Source organism: Petaurus breviceps, unplaced genomic scaffold, assembly GCF_028583685.1.
Source record: "Petaurus breviceps papuanus isolate PSGF00001 unplaced genomic scaffold, PetGlider_PUasm1.0 90849, whole genome shotgun sequence".
Classification (NCBI taxonomy): domain Eukaryota; kingdom Metazoa; phylum Chordata; class Mammalia; order Diprotodontia; family Petauridae; genus Petaurus; species Petaurus breviceps.
Window position 1 is genome coordinate 26833651 of NW_027187361.1, and position 22930 is coordinate 26856580.

General features: G+C 40.7%; 1 protein-coding gene across 4 annotated transcripts in view; it reads right to left on the reverse strand.

Moving 5' to 3' along the window:
• The window catches only part of TBC1D8 (TBC1 domain family member 8), a 134925-nt gene that overhangs the window by 70263 nt on the left and 41732 nt on the right, over positions 1 to 22930 (reverse strand). For 2 of the 4 annotated variants that reach the window (XM_069073031.1, XM_069073029.1), the window contains exon 2: positions 11264 to 11419. The exons of 1 other annotated variant lie outside the window; for it this stretch is intronic. In XM_069073031.1, the coding sequence (XP_068929132.1) occupies positions 11264 to 11419 (156 nt within the window). The remainder of the gene's footprint in view (positions 1 to 11263; positions 11420 to 22930) is intronic. One more of the 4 variants, XM_069073030.1, reaches the window with a different exon arrangement.

The following is a 22930-nucleotide window of genomic DNA, read 5'->3' on the forward strand; positions in this document are numbered from 1 at the left end:
GACCCTTTGGAGGGAAAAAGATATTTGCTTTTATTAAATATTATTAAATGTTTTTGAGATGTTCTCAATATTTGCTCACTTTTTATCTCAAGAAAAATGGAATCCACCTATTTGTATCTTCATTTTCATAAAGACACTATGGCATACCAGATAAAGTACAGGATTTAGAACAAAAATGTCCTAGGTTCAAATCATGCCTCGGATACTAGGACTCTGGACAAGACATTCAGTCTCTCAGATTCATTTTCTCAACAGTATCTGTGATTCCTACATTCCAGGGTAATTGTGTAAGGATTGAAAACAACACACACACACACATACACACATGAGCACATACGTGTGTGTGTGTGTGTGTGCGTACTTTACAAACCTGGAAGCATAATATCTACGATGATGATAATGGCTTCCAGTAGCGCCTAGAGAGGGTAGCATTTTATACCAAAAAACTTCTCAACTTGGAGTTAGGAATGAGTTAGGTTTAAATCCTGCTTCTGGCTCTTACTAACTGTTGAACCAAAAGCAAATTACTTTATCTCGCTAAATTTTAATTTCCTTGTCATGGTGCAGTGGATAGATTACCAGAGCTGGAGTCAGGAAGAACTGACATCAAATCCTGCCTCAGACACTTACTAGCTGTGTGACCCTGAGGAAGTCACTTAACCCTGTTGGCCTCAGTTTCCTCACCTGCAAAATGAACTGGAGAAGGGAATAGCAAACCACTCCAGTATCTGTGTGAGGAAAACCCTATACAGGGTCACAAAGGGTCAGACACAACTCAACAACAACAACAAAAAATGCGAACACCAGTAATATCTGCCTCACCAAGTTTATTGTAAGGGTCACATAGAATCACGTATGTAAAAATATCTTTGCAACCTAAAATACTAATGTCAGCTATTTGTTATCATTATTATAACTGATTATACTTTCAGGCCCAAGCAATTCATACACTCAGTAGAACCCCTACTTTAGAGAGCTCCAGGATCATTGAATATTAGTGCTGAAAAAGACAGAAAGTTTTGCATTTGGAGGCAAAGGACTGTGTTCCAATTCCAGCACGCTTGCTGCTTATTCCTGCATGATCCTGAGAAAGTTGAGGCCTCCATTTCCTCACGTGTAAAATAAAATAGTCAGACTATGTGGTAGCCAAGGTCCCTTCGACCTCAAAGGCTATGATGCCATGACTGAATCCAATGCTCTCCTTTTACAGAGGAGGACAATGAGGTGAAGAGATGTTAAGTAACTCCCTCCAGGTCATGAAGGTAGTTTAGGGCTGTCCAGTTCTGAATCCAAATCCTCTACTGATATGATCCAAAATCATGTGGTTTTATCAGTGAAAAAAGGACATTAAGGATGACGTATTCTCATCTGCTTTGCCCCTGCACCCTAAAGATCATAGGACATGTCCAGCTAAAATCTCCCATACGTCTCCCTCGTTAGAAGGGTAACTCCTTGAGGGCAGGGTTTACCTTCCTTTCCTATTTTTATCTCCCGCACTTAGCACAAGGATTTGTAGATGGTACATAGTAAGTGCTTAATAAATGCTTTATTCATTTACTCACTACTAACCCTCAATGTAACTAAACCCTTCATTTTATGAAGTAGGGAAGTGAAGTTCTGAGACATTGTGACTTCCCCCACACTGATACTTATATTCAATTCATATGACTACCATAATTAATCCTTCTGATAAATTTAGCTTGGTCAACATCTTTCCTTGACACAAATATTTTCAGTGGATGCACTGTGTACTGAGTAAAGTTCAAACTCCTTTCTTTACTTGGCATTCAAGGCTCTCTAAATTTGTCTCCACCTTTTTCCCCTTCTCAAATCGTTTCTCTCCATAGCAATAATTCTTAACTTCATCATGTGCTGTAGGTCCTTTCACAATCTAGAAAATCCTATTGAATTCTTCTCAGAATAATGTCTTTTTGTTCTTGTCGTCATTCGGTCATTTCAGTTGCGTCCAATTCTTCATGGGGGTTTCTTGGCAGAGATACTGGCATGGTTTGCCATTTCCTTCTTCAGATCATTTTACAGATGAGGAAACTGAGGCAAAGAGGGTTATGTGACTGGTCCAGGGTCACACAGCTAGAAGATGAGTCTTCCTGACTCCAGACACAGTGCCCTATCTACTGTGCCATCTCCTAATCTACATGTCTTTAAATGCATAAAATAAAATCCACAGGACTGTCTCTCCCATGAGACTGTTACCTCCTAGAGGACAAGGATTATCTTTTGCCTTTCCTTGTACCTCCAACACTTAGCAGAGTGCCTGGCAGTAGGCACTCAATAAATGCTTATTGACTACTGACTAACAGCAAAGAAACCCAATTATACTGAAGTATAGCTATGAAAATATATATTTTTCAAAAACAAGTGCATAGATCCCTGTACTTAAGAAACCCCCTACTCTACATATGCTAGTCGCAAACTATCCGATTTCTCCGACATCCTCTTTATTCTTGAACCTCTATGCCCTCACTTATGTCTTGCACAAAGATAGGGAATCCAGGATACCCAGGACTGGGGAGCCTGCAGTCTCCAGGCCACACATGGCCTTTTAGGTCCTTGGGTGTGACCTTTTGACTGAGTCCAAGTTTTATAGAACAAATCCTTTCACTGGGGGGATTTGTTCTGTGAAGTTTGGATTCAAAGGGCCACACTCGAGGACCTCGAGAGCCACACGTGGCCTTGAGGCTACAGGTTCCCTACTCCTGGATATCTCCCCCTTGCTCCATCTTCTACTGAATTCCTTGTAGTCCACCTTATTTAGAGCCCAACATGAATGTCCTCTTTGCCACAAAGCATCCCCCAGTCCTCCCGGGCAGACTCTACCTTCTTCCTCACACTTCAGATAATACTTGGTTGGTATCTGGGTCTTGCTTTTGAATGACCTGTGATTTCATTGATTTCCTGTCCCCCCAGCGCAGACCCAGGGCACAGACAGGTTAAGTGACTTGCACTGGACCACAGGGTCCATGCGTGTCTGAGGGATGGCTGAATTCTGACACTGAGGCCACTTGTATCTCCTCTTCCACGCTATCTTTTGCAGCTTATGTGACACATATTTGTAGTGTCTGTTTGCATTCTAGTACCGCTAACAGAATATGGATTCTGTAACGGGAGGAGACTTTATCCAAACATTTATCTCCCCCAGCACTTAGAAAATACTGTGTTTGTAGTAGGTGAATAACAAATACATGTTGAATGAAGGAAATTCAACAAACATATTAAGCACTCAGTGCACAAAAGGTACTGTGCCCAGCTGCTGGGGATGCAAGAATAGAGGCAGAAAGGGGGCACCAGCAGAAGAAGACTGTGATGGGGGCAAGTCCGTTCGAGGCATCGAGGGGAGGAGAGTTACATGAACAAATACACAGAGAAGAAGAAGAGAATAATCTTGCGTGGCTAGAACTTCTAATACTCTATATAGACTGGAGCTGGATCATGGAAAGCTATGGATGACAGGACCATCAATTAGGCAGTGAAAAGTCACTAAAAATTTCTGATCAGAAAAAAGAAAATGATCACAGTAATACATCATTAGGAAGATCACTTGGGCAACAGTGAACATCAAAGGCATCCAACATGGGCAACACGCCCCAGCGCAGCAGCAGCAGAGTAGGCTGGAAATGGGCAATGTTTAATATAATACATACGATATAACATAGATAATATTAATATGTGGTTTTCTAAGTCAACATGTGGCCCACAGGCATCCTTGTGTACAGTGGCCCCCATTTCTACTTGAGTTTGATACCACTGAGATAGATGATCAATTAGAGAAAGGATGGCCTGAAGACAGGACCATCATTTAGGAGTTTATTAAAGTCATCTAGGCAATAAGAGATAAGGGGGGAGGGGCGGCCAGGTGGCTCAGGGAGTAACAGCACCCTGGCTCCAGTGTTGGGATGACCTGGGATCGAATCCCAGGCTCAGACACTCAGCACCACACCCAGAAATAACTGGCTGTGTAACCTTGAGCAAGTTACTTAACCCCGATTTCTTAAAAACAAACAAACAAAAAGAGATAAGGGGGGATGAAAAGGAAAGGTCAGGTACAAAAAAGATTATGGAACTAGAAAATTACACACCTGGGCAACTGAAAGAATGTATGGGAGAGGGGAAAATCAAAAGTAATGCAACTCAGAGGATGGTACTATCTTATTATGACCGTACAATCATAGTAGGAGACACTGCCAAATGCTTCGCAGGAATCTAGGTATTCTACAGGTATAGCTAGGTGGCATAGTGGAGAAAGCATCAGGCCTGGAGTCAGGAAGACCTGAGTTTAAGTCTGGCCTCAGACACTTCCTAGCTGTGTGACCCTGGGCAAGTCACTTCACCCTGTTTGCCTCAGTTTCCTTATCTGTAAATTGAGCTGGAGAAGGAAATGGCAAACTGCTCCAATATCTTTACCAAGAAAACCCCAAATGGAGTCATGAGGAGTCAAACACAACTGAAATAACAGGATAACAACAAAAGATATACTCTATGTCTACAGAATTTTCTGATCTACCAGCCCAACAATCCTGTTAGAGGACCTATGAGCCTCCAACTTTCTAACAGTTAAAGCCATGCAAAGCAGAATGAAGCTGCTTCAAGAAGCACTGGGCTCCCCTTCCTTGGACGTCTCCAAGGAAAGGCCCGATGCCCACTTGTCAAATGTGTTACTGTGGAGATTCCTTTTCAGGTCAGGGTTGAACTGCATAAGACTCCAAGGTTCCTTCCAACTTAAACTCTGTGATTCTGTGTGTGTTCCTCCCAGCTCATTCTGTACAACCACCTCAATGGGAACGAGTGAGGGTTTTAAAAACCTCTCAGGCTAGGGTGGGTTCACATCCTAACTGCCCTTTGTCACACGACCATGATGCAGGTCAGGTCCCCACCCAGAGTCTGTACAATGGAATCACTGCCCACCAGTGCCCTGCAGGGTTCTCATGGACAATGCTGTTATCATGTTAATGTCCACCTATATGGGCCTGTCTAAGTTTCACTAGGGACTTAACTCATGTTATTTATCTCATTTCATGCTCACAACAGCATCATACAAAGGTGATTATCTGCATTGTACAGAAGAAACTAAGTAAGGCTCATCTAAGATTGAGCAAAGTTGGCCATGATGTTTTCTGATGTCCCTTCCAGCCCTAAAAGCCTATGATTCTATGCAGGAAAGGAAGGGAAGAAAAGAGAGGGAGGAATGTAGGAAGAGAAAAACGACCTTTTGTTGAGTTTAAAACAGGCTATTTTAAGATACGGAATTCACAATTTATTGTAAACAATTTTGAGAAACACTCATGGGAGCCTTTCTCAATAAGTCTTAACTTGTGCTGGTTTCATTATCTGAGCCCCTTATTTGAGCTTATTCAATGTGTTCTTACACCAAAGTGAAAATTAAGTCCAGGGTGTAGCCTCTCAGCAATATTTTTCTCAGTTCTCCCCCTCCTACCCCTCAACACCATGGAAAATTTCAGCAAAATAAATGCCCTAAGGAAATCATGAAGAACTGAAGATACACATGACAACATTGACTCTTGTGACCTTAGACGCGGTGTTTACCACTGTAAACACTCTCATTTATATCCTGCTGGCCAACCTTCCTGCACTTTCTTTGAATTTATTGCACAGTAAGTTCCATATTGGAAAAAATGATCAGCATGGCACTTCCTTTATGACCCTGGCACAGGGTAGATACACGAGACCAGAGTCTAGCCCCAAATGCAACCCACCTAGATCATTCCCTGTTTTAAGGAGGAAGCAAACAGCAATTAAGGACATAAACTGTCAGTCAGGGGTAAGGTGGAGAAGTCAGGTAAGTGGGAGGGAGAGAGAGAGAACGGAGGCCTGCCTGGGGTAGTCTCTATACACAAGGTAACAGGATCAGAGATTTGGAGCTAAAAGGGACCTCCCATGTCATCTAGTCCAGATTCATTTTAAAGATGAAGAGACTAAGGACCACAGATGTTAAGTAATTTGCACAATATGTTGTCTGACGCCAAATCGAGCATTCTTTCTGTTGCATGACCCAAGGCCATGAAAACATATGAATCCTTCCTTTGCCAATGTGGTCTTCTCTATCTTCTATAGTTTGCACCAATGGTTTCCTCAGCAAGATTCCCCTGAATGCTGCAAACAGACTTGGAGAACAGACATGAGTGGGGGCCATAAACAGAGTGGGGTTTCTGTGCACCCTACTCTGGGTTATCTATTATGTGGCCATTCTGAAGTTAGAGAGCTATAGTTCTTTCTTGCCTCTGGGAATATCTCCTGCTTTCTCCCAGCTTTTTTCATAATGCTTCTCATTCTCTGCTTTAAGATTGACCTGGATCCTTGACATTGGAAAAGGGAGCATACATATGGCAAGAAAAAGGGTGGAAGGCCAGGGTTATCACGAAAGGTCCACGGTCTCTACCACAGTGCAGTGCTCTGGACCCTGCTCTCTCTCCTTTATCAGGTGAATCGTGAGAGCTGAGAATGTCTTGGAAAATGGTCCAGAGCAGACGTTTTAATAAAACCACAACACCAAGGATGCAGGCAAGTAGGTGACACCGAGGGTAGGGCAACAGACCTGAAGTCAGGAATACTCAAGTTCAAATCCAGTCTCAGGCACTTGTGACTCTGATAAGTCACTTGACCCTTTTTGTCTCAGTTTCCTCCTCTGTAAAATGAGCTGGAGAAGGAAGTGGCGAACCTCTCCAGTATCTTTGCCAAGAAAACCCTAATGGGGTCATGAAGAGTCAGACATGACTGAAAACAACAACATTAAGGATAGACCCTAAAATCAAACCATGAAGCTACAAATGTTTTAAATATTAAAATGAGGAGGAATATAATAACAAAGCCAGCAGCCCTGATTTTAATAACTGATAAAACATAGTTTGTTGATACTCATAATATGTAAATGTTTTGTGAATAAGATAACATTTGATAAAAATGCTAATCCAAGAAAGATAAAGCATTTGGGGCCCAGGAGAAAGGCAAAGAAAAGTTTATATTCAGAGCTTTGGGAGGCCGTTCTGATTAATTCACTGCAGATATACCGTAGGCTGACGACAACTAACACAAAATGGACGAATGACAGAATTCCTCTTCTCTGGTGAAATCCAGCTCCGCTGACACACACACACACACACACACACACACTCACAAACTCAGTCTCTTCCTTTCTCCCCTCCTCCCTCCCTTTCCCCTCCTCTCCTATTCAAGAAAGACAAAAATAACAGTCTCATCTCAATCTCACTTCCTGAGCTCAAATCTGGCCTCAGACACTAGCTTTGTGAACCTGGGCAAGTCACTTCACCCTGTTTATCTCAGTTTCCTCATCTGTAAATGAGCTGAAGAAGGCACTATTTTTTTCAACCCTGAAGCTTGTGAAGGCAAAAACTGAATTTTTGTTGTTGTTATTGTTTTGTTTGGTGGTGTTTTTTTCCCCTGAAGGCAACCAGTGTTAAGTGACTTGCCCAGGGTCATGCCACAAATCTTTTTGAAAAGAATGTCTCCCCAATTTTATATTCCTCTGGAATGGATGTGACTGAAGTCAAGATAGATTATGAATGACAAGCTACAAAGCCTGTAAGAATTCATGGGAAACTTGAGCAAATTATTGAAATTCCCTGTCCTTCGGCTTTCACATCTCTAAAAAGAAAGGGTTGACAAGCTTACTCTGAGGTCCTTTTTAGCTCCAAATATGACCACATGTTATTCTGTGTGTATAAACTCACATGCATACATAAACAGGCAATATGAACACATATGCAAATTTCTTATATATGTGCACATGCATTATACACACCCCCACACAGATGCATAAATACATGTATATGCACACATGTATGCATAACTTTTATATGTGTGTACACACATATATACAGACATGCATACACCTATACACTGATATATATATATATATTTATTTATAGATATATAGATACACACACATATACACCAAGAGAGTGTTAAACTTGATGCGTTCCAAGGTCCCTTTTAATTCTACACCTATAAGCTCATGCTGATATTAGATATAAATAAATGTATATTTAAAATGATACAAAACAGGTATATCTGTGTGTATACAAATACACGTGTCTTTACAGACATATGCACACACATATATGCACATGCATGTATAGGGACTGGACCTGTGATTTCATTAGTATAAAGAACTCCAGGATGAGAAGACTTCCTTTGCCAATGCAGGTATCTGAGTGTATAGTCTTTGAGAACTGTCTTGAGCACTGAGAGGTTAAGTGATTTGCCTAAAGTATTTATGTATGTACATATAATTGTACGTATGTGTGCATCCCTCTTTCTTTGTTTCTGTCTGTTCAAGCCCCGTCTCTGACACACACTGGTTAGGTGGACTCTGGGCAGGTTACTTAACCTCTTGGGGCTCTAGGCAACTTTCCAAGGTGATTAGGTTGTGGGGAAGCTCCCTCCCTGCCCTAGTACCTCTCAGCCCTGTACCAATGATATCATAGATGCCAGTCCCAGTCCCTGTCTATCTATGTAGATAAATAGATATCTATCCTTCCATCTAGCTTTCTCTCTGTTCCCACAAACAAGAACTCGATAGCCCTGAACTAGCTGAGTGAATCATTTACCATTTTCGATTGTCTTTGAAATTGTTCCCCTCCATTAGTGCAGAGACTTGAGACTGGATTGTGTTACTTCTGTCTTTCTTGAATTGGAGAGAAGGGGAAAGGGAGGGAGGAGAAGAGAAAGGATGAGGCCGAGTTTGTGAGTGTGCTGATGTAAGTGTGTTGGTGGAGGCTGGCTTTTATCAGAGAAGAGGAATTATGTCATTTCTACATTTTATGTTATCCTGGTTGTCAGCCTATAAATTTTATATCAGAAGCTGAATTAATCAGAAAAGTCTCCAAAACAATTAAGTGACTTGCTTAAGGTCACATAACTGATAAGTGTCTGAAGTCAGATTTCAGCTCAGGAAGTGAGTCTTCCTGATTCCAGGCCTGGCACTCTATCCCCTGCACCACGCACGTGCGCACACACACACACACACACACACACACACACACACACACACATACACACACACACACACACACACACACACACACACTAATGTCTTAATTCAGGATTAAATTCCAGCCCCGGCTCTACCATTTACTGAAGAAAGAAATGGCAAACCCCTCCACTATCTTTGCCAGAAAACCCCAAAGAAGGTCACAAAGAGCCAGACGTGACTGAAAACCGACTGAACAACAATGACCACGCATATATGTGTGTATCTGTACATAGATAGACAGAGATATAGGGGAGACACTATTCCTGTTCTGTGTTTTAGGGTCTGTCTAAATACAGAAAGGGATCATGTCTCACTTATGGCTCAAGACCTATTGAAACAAAAGAAATGAGTGACACAGATGAAAGGGCATTGGAATGGGAGGCGGAAATCTGGATTTTAATCCTAACTCTGTCTGAGTGACTTTGGGCAAGTCACAAACCACGCTGCTTCTTAGTTTCTACACCTGTAAAACAAAAAGTCTAGACTAGATACACCCTAATTTGGGCATAAAGATTATTGTGTGAAATATATTGGTGAATCCTTCAAATATAAATTTAAAACAGAACCCATGATCCCGGAATAGCCCCTGGACAAAAGGTTCAGGGAAAATGTGTAACTGAAGGAAATTGATTTTTTTAAAAAATTCTAAAATAAAGTAGTGGAAATAAAACTGCCTTTGGAGTAGAGGATGTGTACATTGATAACTAAACTCACCCTCTTCTTCTACACTTTGCCTCATCATCTTATAAGGAAAGAGTCAATACTGCTCTGGTCCATTTTGAACTTAAATTTTATTTTTTAATTAACAAAAATAGATTTTCTCTCCCCTTACATCCACTCCTCTAATGCCAGCAGGAAAAAGAAAAGAAAAACAAAAGCCCCCACAACAAATATGCATAGAAAAGCAAAATAAATGCTGCCATCAATTGTATCCAAAAAATCTATATCGTTCTGCACCCTGGGTGTCCATCCGCCTCTCTGTCTATAGGAGGACAGCATATTTTATCATTGGCCTTCTGCAGTCAGGATTGGTAATTACATTCATCAGACTCCTTACAGCTTTCAAAATTATTTGTTTTTACAGTATAGTTGCTATTGTAGACTGGTTCTTCAATATATCAGTATAGGTAGACATGTATGTATAGTTTATATATACAGATATATGTACATGTATGTGTGGACACACACACACACGTCTACACAGATACATACATATATAGTTAAACCTGATGGCCTCCAAGGTCCCTTTTAATTCTACATCTATGAACCCATGCTGAAATTATATATAAACAAAAGTATATTTATAATTATACAAAACAGGTATATCTATCAAGGCCACTCTCTAGTTACCACCCACATTTCCTTCCAATTTCTCATTCCCTTCCTATGATTTACCTATATGTTGAAATGCTAGGATCAAACAATTCCTACTTTAATGCCCAGGACAAAATAAAATCCAACAAATAGTTTTTTCAAACTTTGGTCCCCTACAAACAGAGGAAGGAAGTAGAAAACTTTAATCAGCGCCACTGGTCCTGGGGTAGAATTATCATCCCCATTCTTAGCTACTCTGTATCACTACATACATCAAAAATTGTACCAGAAAATTTAATTTGATGTGTCATGCATTTATTAAACACTTACTGTGTGTGAGACACTGGGAATATAAAGATGAAACAAAATTTAAAAAATAATCCTTGACCTCAAGGAACTTATTATCATCTGCCTCATCCTCTTCTAAGACACACTGCTCCGGAAGGAATTACTATGAGATGATTGCTAGTCATTTCCAGATAAACCACATCAAATGGCACAGGGAAATCTTATAAACTCAGGGAAAATTGATATCAAGGTTTACTCTGGAACTGAGGAGAACTCAAAGAACTTTCTTCCTATGCCAAAGAAGTTTATATGTGTATGCACACAAGTGAGTATAAAATAGGGTTAGGATAGCAAACATCTTATTTCCTATTCAAACACACTAGACAAGCTTATTGAACCAAAGAAATGCACCAAGCCTAAGTGAGAACCATTAGGCAAAGCTAAGATGCTCCTGAGTTATGGCTAGCAGGTATTTTGATAATTAAAGCACACAAGAAATCATTCCCACCCTCAAAAAAACCCCAGCCAATATGCTTATGCCCACAAAAGGAGGTTACCTTTAGCTTCTTGGACATGCATACTCGGCATGCTCAGACATTAACTTTTGGAATTTATTTTTGGTATGTGACTCACCAATGGCTATGGCCCAGTAAACTTCTGATCCATTCAATAACTCACCACAAGCTATGGGAGAGTAAACCTGTGATCCAGGAACTTGTAGCAAAATTCGAAAGGGAGCAACGCGTGCATTGGAATCCAAGACTGCGTCCAGTGCGCCTACCAAGCGACCTTAAACAGAAGTGACAAAAGGGGTATCTTTGAGCAGAGAGATCCATTCACAAACAGATCAGAATGACAACTCACCCTTTCACAGAATAATATACACATTTCCTCAAATCCACTGAAAAGAAGGTCCTGGACCTCTGTTTCCCCATCTGTATCTATCATCCTCATCTTCATCCAAAGGTGGTAGATCAATCAGTGAACATTTATTAAGCCCCTACTACATGCCAAGCACTCTGCTAAGTGCTAGAGATACAAAAAGAGGTAAAAAAAAGTCCCTGCCCTCAAGGAGCTTTTAATTTAATGGCAGAGGCAACATGCAGACAGATATAAAAAGCAATCAATACACAGGATCAACAGGAAGTAACAGAATTTAAAGGGATTGGGGAAGGTATGGGATTTTAGTTGAGATTTAAACGAACATCGAGGTGCTTGTTTGTAAAGCCATGGTGCCATGATTTAAATGGGAATCACATTAGATAATACTGTTTCTAAAATGACATCACAAGCTTCCCTGCCTTGTCATACTTTGAAGATATATAATTCTCTCAGCATGAGCACTCCTTTCACTAAACACAGATCATGGCCCATCTGTGACTTTGTAGCTAGTCTTTAAGAGTTTCTGGGGCTGAAAAAATTCATCACCCTGCAACAAACATGAGGATGAGCCTTTCTGACCTCTCTGCCAGGCTGTTTTTCTGAGGACTGAGAGGCCTGGTCCATAGCTTGGTCCATATGAGAAGCATTTTAAAGGTTGGTTAGACCTGTGCTCTCTCTGCCTTAAAGCTTTTTTAAAGAAAGAATTATTTATCTTAGTTTCCAGCATTCACTTTTGTTAAGATTCTGAGTTCTAGTTTTTCCCCTCTCCCTCCACTCCTTCATCCTCCTCAACACGGCGTGCAATCCAATACAGGCTCTACATGTATGATCATATTAAACATATCTCCACATCTGTCATGTTGTGAAAGAAGAATCAGAACAAAAAGGAAAAGACAAAAAACAACAAAGAAAAAGAGAAAATAGTGTGCTTCAATCTGCATTCAGGCTCCATAGCTCTTTCCCTGGATGTGGAGGGCACTTTCCATCATGAGTCTTTTGGCACTGTCTTAGATCATTGCTCAAAAGGGCTAAGTCTCACAAAGTCAATCATCGCACAACATTATTAATGTGCACAATGTTTTCCTGGTTCTGCTCACATCACTCAGCATCAGTTCATGTAAGTCTTTCCAGGTTTTTCTGAAGTCTGCCTGCTTATCATTTCTTATGGAACAATAGTATTCCATTACATTAATACCACAACTTGTTCAGCCATTCCCCAACTGATGGGCATCCCCTCAATTGCCAATTCTTTGCCACCACAAAACAAGTTGCTATAAATACTTTTGTACATGTGGGTCCTTTTCCCTTTTTTATGATCTCTTTGGGATACAGACGTAGTAGTGTAAGCTGGATCAAAGGGTATGGACAGTTTTATACCCCTTTGGGGGTAGTTCCAAATTGTTCTTGAGAATGGCTGCCTTAGATTTTAAAATGAGCTGATGAGGCGTTAAAGAATTTTCATATAGTTTTCCTTTAGTATCCCATCATAATTTAACCTATTCATGACGACTTCCGTTCTTCTTATGAACATCCATTGTTGTACAGTAACATAAATACAGTGATGTCTTTGGGGCCTATGGGAATAATTGGGACTATTTTGCCAATACATTAAATGGCCCTAAATTGGTGTGTTTTTGCTATGTGATCTCCCCTCTAATTTGCCCCCAGCTATCTCTTCTTACTGATGTCAATGCCTGTCTCCAGCAGTATCTTCCCTGCTTCTTTGCTATTGCTGATTAAGAATTTAAATTAATCAAGTATATTAAACTGGTCACTATACTTTTCCACATCATTCTAAGTCCATGCACTCTGGTCAAAGGGCTAAGTCTTGCTTGACATGGCAGAACTACCCATTTCACTGGCTGCTGTACAGTAAGGACTCTGTTACCTTTATGCTGATGCATAAATGTGAATTATGAGTAACCATTATCATCACAACAAATGCTGTGCCCATCACAGTCATTGTCGCTGCTTAGAGATCTGTTTTTCTCTTGGTTTTCTGAGGCGCTCCAGACAGCTGTCAGAAGTCTGACTACTGAATAAAGGCAAAAATCACTGAATTTCGAGTCAGAGTACCTGGGTGCCTGGAACCTGGTGACACTGAAAAACTCACTTAACCTTTCTGGGATTTAGTTTCCTCATCTATAGAATAAGGAAGTTAGACTAGATGCCCTCTGATGTCCCTTTCACTTCTAACTCACCAACTCTAAATGGATCATTACCTTAATAAAGACATTTTAAAATGTGACTGACTCAAAAGTGAACTAGAAGGTGGTGGGCTAGAGGCTGTCAAGCAGAGGATGAATCAGGCTGTTTGTCAGGCAGCTAAGGCGATTTTGTAAGCAGAGCGCTGGATTTGAAGACAGGATGACCTGAATGTAAATTCTGCCTCAGATCTTAACCAGCTTAGTGGATCAGGCAAATCTCTTAACCTCTCTCAGCTAGTTTCCCCTTCTTTAACATCTGCCTTCCGGGATTGTGGTAAGAATCCATCTAGGTAAAAGACTTTGCAAACCTTAAAACCTTATTGTGGGAGTGGCTAGGTGACACAATGGATAGAGCACAGGCCCTGGAGTCAGGAGGAACTGAATTCAAAGGTAGCCTCAGATATTTACCGGTTGGATGACCCTGGGCAAGTCACTTAATCCTAAACGCCTCCAAAACCAAAACCAAAACACTATTGTGCCTTCCCAGCACTACGTGTATGTGTAATGTGTGTGTGCACACAGATACACATACATATGAATGTATGTATACACTAGTTATTATAATTTTTGTCGTGGAGAAAATTCCCTTCTGGTATAGATTAGACTAGATACAGTGGAATAGAAAAGCACTTACTGAGTACTTGCTATGTGCCAGGCACTGTCCTAAGCTCAGTGATTCAGATGGAAAAGAGAGAGACATGACATCTTCAGGGCAGATGGAAACGCCAGGTGCTCCTTAAGATAGAGCGTCAGGTCAGATGCCAATGCCTAAGGGTCCAAAGGGCAAAGCAGATGGTATGACCCATCCAAAAAGCATAAAACTACCGCATTTCATTTTTTGTTTGCAAAAGAAACTACCTTAAAAATTAAAAACTTAACTATGCACATTGTATTATTACCAGATAATCTTGAAAGTATCCCTCTTAGAACTCATTATTTTTTTTTGCATGGGGGAAGGCAGGGTAATTGGGGCTAAGTGATGTGTCCAAGGTCACACAGCTAGTAAGTGTCAAGCATCTGAGGCCGGACTTGAACTCAGGTCCTCCTGACTCCAGGGCCAGTGCTCTATTCACTTCACCACATAGCCTCCCCTAGAACTCATTCTTAACTCTTGAAATGGCCAGAATTTAATATTACCATAACTACTTAAAATGTGTTTGGGGTTTTGTGGTTATTTCAGCTTTTTTTTTTTCAATGAAGCACCCTACCATTCTGTTTGATATATCATAATAATTTCTAAAGGGAAATGATATTGGAGATTTCTGAAATGGGATTATAGCTTGGGGAACAATGGTGGCATAAATGGTCCCCAGAAAATTATTAGTGGTAAGGGGTAGTGGCTTTGGGAGCTGGGATAGATCATGGACATGACTGTGTGTTACCTCAGGCAGGAGTCAGAATCGACCTGGGAGGGGGCATCTGGCATTCAGCTGAGTGTCTTTCTACTATAGCCCAAATCCTTCTGGTTGCCCAGGGCCTGCCTCTTTTAATACCCACCCTGGGTCCAGAATTCTTTTGTCCTTGTTTTAGATCTGTTATATCCGAGTCTTGATACTTCATGAGATAATCACGAATTCACTGATAAACTAAACTGTTTTAAAATGTGACGTGCTAGTAAAAACGAGTGTTCCGCTTGTAGGGGTATTTCTGCCTTAGGGAACTCCTGGAAGTAAGCCCAGAGGAATTCCTTATGGCGAGAATTCCATGTCACATGGCACAGACTGGATGGGAAAGACTCTTGAAAGGAGGAAGAAGAGAGAACCACGTCCACTTACAGGTAAGGTGAGCCCTGAGAGTGGTTCACACGTCTTGTGAGAAAAAGTCAACAGGAACCCAGGACTTTCCTGTGTCGGAGACCTTATACAAGTTATTTCATTGTGTGCTAGCGCTGCTTACCCTCTGACACTGAAAGTATTATTAGACTGAGGTGCTCTATAGTATTCCCTACCAAGGCTCAGAACGTTTAAGCGATTTGTCCAAACTCACTCAGCTAAAAAGGGCCAGGGCTGCAACTAGAACGGAGGTCTCTGCATTCTCAGGTCAGGTACTCCTTCTAATGGTACCTGCTGCTTCTAATGCCCCCCAGTTTCTTTCTCTATGCATCTTTGCCAAATCCTGGTCTACTTAATTCACAATGTCATGCAATACACAAGATAAAATATACTCCCTCTCAGAGGTTTTCCTCATTCAGAATTTGAGAAATGTAGACCGTGGTTTTTCATATGTGTGAAGTCATGAAGGCTAAAACGTCTTGCAGAATTGAACTCTGAAGATGACCGAGGGCATCAGTGAGAAGCAATAATATATTTTCAGTCATAGCTAATATGCTAATTTTGTTTTGCCTGACTCTGAGTTACAAGGGAGGGGAGGGTTGGAGAGAGGGCTGCAAAAAGAGAAAAGAAAAAAAAAGTGTCAATGAAACATTGATAAAAAATACAAAGAAAGCAAATGAAAGTTCAGGAGGAGACACAGATCAACAATGAAGTTTTGTTACTATTATGTTAAAATTCATATTAAAAAGACAAACTAAATGAAATAAGTTTGCCATTTCATATACAGCCATTTTATTTTTTGTAGCATGAGTGCATAAAAAGAAAAACAGAGTTTTTAAAGAAGCCACTGCTATCTCAGTCAGATTATGGAATAATAAATAGAAAAATGCATACTTACTTCCCAAGAAAAAGAAATTAATATCCAATTCAACACAGTGATAATCTCATCAACAATAAAGATGACAAGATGCAAATATTGCATTAGGACACTCTCCAAGATAGTTAGATGGGGCTGGGATATGAACCTTAATACCCTATGCTGCTGTATTAATTCACTGGCTCCCAAACCATTGTCCAAGGACATCTGAGTGGTCTGAGTGCCCTCTGGTTCTTTCAGCAAGCTATTCTCTTGTTTTTATATTCTTCTGCTCTTGGAAGGAATTAAAAGTAAATTATGTCCCTGCTGAACATGCTATGAGTCTCAATTCACATTATTTGCCATATCCACTGTCTCCATATTTACCTGCTAAATTCCTACCTATCCTTTAAAGGCCAATTTGAAAATCCCCTGACTCCAGGAAAGCTTGACTGATTTCCTGGCTTAGTAACAACATTCCTCCTTAGACCTCACATCGTATTTTGTTTTGCACTTCTCTGATGTATTTATGTATTATTTATTGTGTATCGTAGCAATGATTTGGGATCATGAGATTTGAATTCTAACTCTGGTTTTGGACAAATAAATTCATTTTCCTGGGCCTTGGTTTCTTCATCTTTAAAACAAAAGTGTTGGACTAGATCAGTGGTTCTCAAACTCTTGGTCTCAGGATCCCTTCCCATTTCCCACACTCCCCACTCTTAAAAATTATTGCCCACACTGAAAATGTAATAATCAACATGCCCCTGTCTAACAGTATTTAGCAAATTAGAAGTTCAAACATTTTAGTATTATTATGAAAATTGTTTTGATCTTGTGGAGACCCTGAAAGAGTCTGGTGAATGCCCAGGGGTCCCAACCCCACACTTTGAGAACCACTGGATTAGATGAAGGCTAAGATCCCTTCCAGCTTTAAATCGTATGAACCGTTTGCATTTATACCTTATTTTGCTACTAGATTGTGAGCTCTTTATACATCACTTAGATATCCTTGTATCTCGATTTCCTTCACAATCTGCCTTCTCAACCCAATAGCATTTTCTTATGTTGACAGCGAGAAAAGTCTCAGCTTTCCGATGTCAAGGTTGGACCAACTAGCCCATCCCAAACCCATTTCATTTCAAAGGCTTTCTCCCTCTGTGACCCAAGGCCAGCTCACCCCCCAGCTTGCTGTCACAATTCATAAGCCACTGAAAAAGAAAGGGTCCCTGTTTCCCTGGTCTCTGGAAGTCCAACATTTCAGCTATACAGATTCTCTCTGTATCCATGACCCTGTCCCAATCTTCTGAGTGATAATCTGCTACAATCACTGGCATTTCTAGAACTAATAGAGGACTTCTGCTTTTAGAAGCCAAGATGGAGGAATAAGCAGTAAATCACCCTAATTCTCCCATATTCACCTCCAAACAACCACAAGCCCCTAAACAAACCCTGGAACAGCAGAACCAGCAAAAAGACAGGGTGAAACAATCTTTTAGCCCAAAAAACTTGGCAAACCAGCAAGAAAGGTCTGTCTCACTCAGGTAAAAGGGGAACATAATCCAGGACAGGAAGCATCCCTGACAGCAAGTCAGGAGCAAGCCCCAACACCAGTACTCCTCACATACCTTAGCATAGACAGGGAAGCCAGCAGACTCCAACTCCAAGAAACACCATGTGATTTACAGGGTGAACAAACTTCCTCCAGGATGACAAGAAAGTAGGCCAGAATTCCATGCTCCAGTGTAGCCCCAGAAAATGCAGGAACACCCCTGGGCTTCAGCACCTACTAGACACCACTAGGACCTCAGCTCAGCACCAGGTAAGTTGCCAGACACTTATGGTCTTCAGTAGCACCCTATTCCCTCAGCACAGTACCAGATACAAGGGTCCCCCAAGAACCTCAGGGCAACATTACTAGAGTACCACATAAACAGCCAGGAACTGTAGCCACCGGTACACAAAGCTTGAGACCTTGCCCCCTCCATCCCAGGTGCAGAGTTCAAGTTTAAAAGGGAGGAAAAAGACAAAAAAAAAATAGATGGGTAAAAAGAAAAACAAAAAATAATCTGACCATGGAAAGTTATTATGGTGATGGGGAAGACCAAGAAAATTCAGAAGAAGACAACAATGTTCAAACACCTATAAGCAAAACTAAAGAAAAAAAAGTCCAGAAAGTACTCATAGAAGAGCTCAAAAAGGAACTTAAAATTCATGTAAGAGAAGTACGAGAAAAAAAATAAGAAAAGAAATGAGAGTGATTCAAAAGAATTATTAAAAAAGAATCAACAGTTTAGAAAACTGCTTTAAAAGTACAATTGGCCAAATGGAAAAGGAGATAGAAAAATTCACCAAAGAAATACTTATTTTTTATAATTATGCACCTTAGAGAGTATCATTAATTGGCCAAATGAAACAGAAAATACAAAAGCTAATTCAGGAAAACAATACCTTAAAAGTTAGAATTGGGCAAATGGAAGCTAGAACTAACTGGGCCAGTTTCGTGATGACCAGCAGCATCAATCCTGGCTTTGAAACTACCATCAACAGACATATTCCTCATGATGCTAGGAAGTAAGAACAGCCACTCTCAAGTGCCTGGCCGGCCACTGCTGTCCCTGCATCCTGGCATCTGTCTCCAGGTGTCAACCTACCTTCTTCATTACCCTACATTAGGAGAATTGCCCTTTTCTGTTCCTGCTAAAGAAGAGGGCTGCTGCCCCTGCAGAGGCTTCCCCTCACTCTCTTCCCTCTTTGCTGCTCCTAAGGACTGCACTTGTGTCCCCCTGCTTTCTTTATGGATCACTTTCCCCCTTATCATGCCAACTGTCCCCTTATCTTCTTTCTGCCTTGGTAAATCAATCCTCTTGTTTCAGTGCTCAATCTTATGGCTCCATGGGCTACTTCTGACTCTTTATAGGTATGATACTTCCATTTCTACTATTGCTTTGAAAGCAGTACCATTTTTCCTATCAATAACAGAAAATTATTCACAATCCTTTCAGGGACATAATATTTTGAAGAAGCTAGGTGGCTTAGTGGATAGAGTACTGAACCTTAAGTCAGGAGTATGATTTGAGTTAAAAATCCAGCCTCAAACACTAAGCAGTTGCGTGACCCTGAGCAAATCACTTAACTACTGTTTGTCTCAGTTTCCTCAGCTGTGAAGTGGAGGTAATGATAACACCTACCTGCCAGGGTTGTTGTGAGGATCAAATGAGATCAGATTTGTAAAGCACTTTGTAATCTCAAAGCAGTCTACACAAGCTCACTATCACTACCATTTATTGATATTTCACAGAATTTCAGAGACGTTGGACGATTTGCTCCTAACCACAGGCTAATCAATGGTAAAGTTCAAATTCCTTTGCCTGGCATTTAAGGCCCTTCAGAATCTGGCACCACCCTCCATTTCCTGCCTCATTGGTCATTTCTATTCATATGTTCTGTGCTACAACCACCCTGAACTAATGATGATGCCCCACACTTTCCTGCTTCTATACCAATTCTTATGCATTTTCTGCTGATTGTTATGATGCCCCCCTTTCCTTCCTCAGTCTGCTGAATGCCTTATTTACCTTTTAAAGCCCGAGCCAAACACCACCTTCTCCAGAAAGCTTTATCCGATCCTCCTAGATGGTAACAACCTTCACTTCCATCCCCTCTAAGGTCATCCCATGGCACTCTGGGAGCCCTTTCCATGTTGCACGTATGCATTACTGAGTATTACCATTTTCTGTGCTTGTGTTATCCCCCTCCTAGACATGGGAACACCATAAAGACAGGGACTGTCTTACCCAAACTCTGGATTTCTGAGACAACACATAACACACCGTAGTGCACATACACAGCGGAACCTCAATAACTGTTTTTGGATAGTTGAATTCAAGCAATAAAGTGACGCCTGAAACCCAAGTCTAGGGTTCTTTCCACTATGGTACCAATATAAGCAGCACCTAGTGAGACAGTATGATATATGTAGATAATCTGGAAGCAGGGAATCTACTTTCAAATCCTGGCTCTGCTCCTTGTTACTTGTGTGAATCTGGGCAAGCCAGTTTCCTTTTGTGGGTCTGTTTTTTCATCTGTAAAATGACATATTGGGCTAAATGACTGCTCAGGTTCCTCGAAGTTCAAAATCCCAAAATCCTTATGCACCACGCATATGGTACAGTACAGAACAGCGAGAAGAGCAAAGATATAAGGTTTCCTGAGTAATCCCTAGCTATATCTGTCGTCCTCTGATCTATTCATAAGCAAGTAGGCATATAACTTGAAAAGTGAAATGTGTAAAAATTTAAAGAGACAGAGCCTAGTCATGGTGACCTTATACTGGCAATAACTGAAGAAGGAGAAGCTTTAAAATTCATAAAGGGCAGCTTGTGTGGTTGGATTGCAAGTCAACAGAACAAAATGGGAAGCCATGAGAATCATGGAAAGGGACTGAAGATATAGAAACGGATGAGGGACCAGTCCAAGGTGTCGACACATTAAGAGAGGAAATTCCAAAAAGCAGTTTTAAAATGAAAGCAGGAAAAACATCTAGAGGTGGAATATGTGGAAAGTTTCAACTGATTTCTCAAGCCAATACTCACGCCTTCACTTAGGTCTCTCTCCTGCTAATAAGGCACATTATTCTGCTGACATGGCCGTCAGCTAGCACAATAGATAGGAATCAGGAAGACCTGAGTTCAAATCCATCCTCAAACACTTGGCTAGTTGTGTGACCCTGGACATGTCACTTCACCTTTGCTTCAATAAATCAGTAAACATTTATTCAGCACCTATGTGCTGGGCACTGTGAATTTCCTTCCCTGTAAAAGGGGGAGAATAATAGCACCTTGTTCTTCTTGCTGTCGTCATTGCCATTCCGCTGTTTCACTTGTGTACAGCTCTTAGTGACCTGTTTGGGTTTTTTTTTTTTGGAAAAAATACTGGAGTGCCATTTCCTTCTTCAGTGGGTCATTTTGTCAGGCAATCAGAGATTAAGTGACTTGCCCAGGGTCACACAACTAGGAAGTATCTGGGACTCCAGGCCCAGTGATCTATCCACTAGGCCACCAGCTGCCTTAACAGCACCTGCCTCTCAAGTTTGTTGAGAATTAAATGAGATCATATTTGCAAAATGCACAGCACATAAGAGGCCCTATATAAATGTTTATTCCTTTACTTTCTTCCCATTCACATAGGCTGATGGGTTTTTGTTTGTTTGTTTTGCTTGGTAGTTTTAAATATCAAAGTAGTTATGGTATAGTAATAGCCTTTAAAAGATTTCTATCAGATACGAGATTGTTAGCCTAATCAGGCTCCCTGTGTTCCTTTTAAAGGATCCATGCTGTATTTCCCCCAAAGTGAGCTATCATTTAAAATCTTTCTCAAATTTGGGTTAGCCTTCATCCATCCCATTGCTTGCAGCAACAAACCTCCTTGTAAAGAGCTCAGCAGCTACTGAATTCTGCACTACAGCACACGGTGGTTTAACAGAGATACACAATCCTGAAATCTTTGTTCAAGGAAAATCCAGAGAGGATGTCTCATAATGCTTCTATTTTTAAGCCATCTGAGTAACAATAGAGGAGACATGATTTCAAGCAATACTTTTTGTAATTAGGATAGGGAAGAGGGGGCTTTGGAACAGTTTGTTTCTGAACTATGGCAGCATAGCCCCATAGTTCTTAGTTTATAATCCTTCCTTCCTCCAAATTCATAAAATTCTGTATCTGCCTTACTGTCTCATCGTGTTCTGCACAAGAGTTATTCTATATAATTACACATACCATTTCCCACCAGCTGTACTCCTGGATTCAATACCACCATCATCATTATGCCCCCACACTGGGTACCTTCTCTCCTTCACCCTCCCCCACTTTCAAGCTCCCTTGTGTGTGTTGTCTTCTGCCATTAGAGTCTAAGTTCCTTGGCACAAGAGACTGTCTCTTTTTCTTCTTTGTATCCCCAGCACTTAGCACCATGTGGCTAGTGCATAGTAGACCCTTAATAAATGTTTCATTGAATTGCATCATTTTCCAACATTAACATCCATGGAGAAGAGGCATTTTGCCACTGCAGAAGACAGCTCTGGCCTCAGAGTTCTAATCTTGGTTCTTCCCTCTGCTAACTCTGAAACAACATTAAAGAAATCATCTCACCTTAGATACCTGAGTCATAGTTGTCCCATCTCATAACAGACATAATAATAATTGTACTACCTAGACACAAGATTGTTGTGAAGCAAGTACTGAGGAAATTGCTGAGGAAATGTGAGTTATTATTTTCATTTTCATTTTATTTTTTTAATGAATGAAAATCCATCTTCTCTCCCTCTTACCTCCCATCATATTGAAAAATTAAGAAAGATAAAACCTTTGTAGAAAGGGATTATTATTCCTCAATTAATTTTGATTTCTCTATCCCCCCTATCCAGGCCTTCAGACCTAACACAATGTTTTTGATGTAATAGATATTGAATATATGATTGTTGAATGAATGTTCATGCCAAGTTTAAAACAACAGCTACCAACAGATCTAAAATACTCATGGGCAGAGAGACCTTCCAACTGTTATTATTTTTACATATCCCATA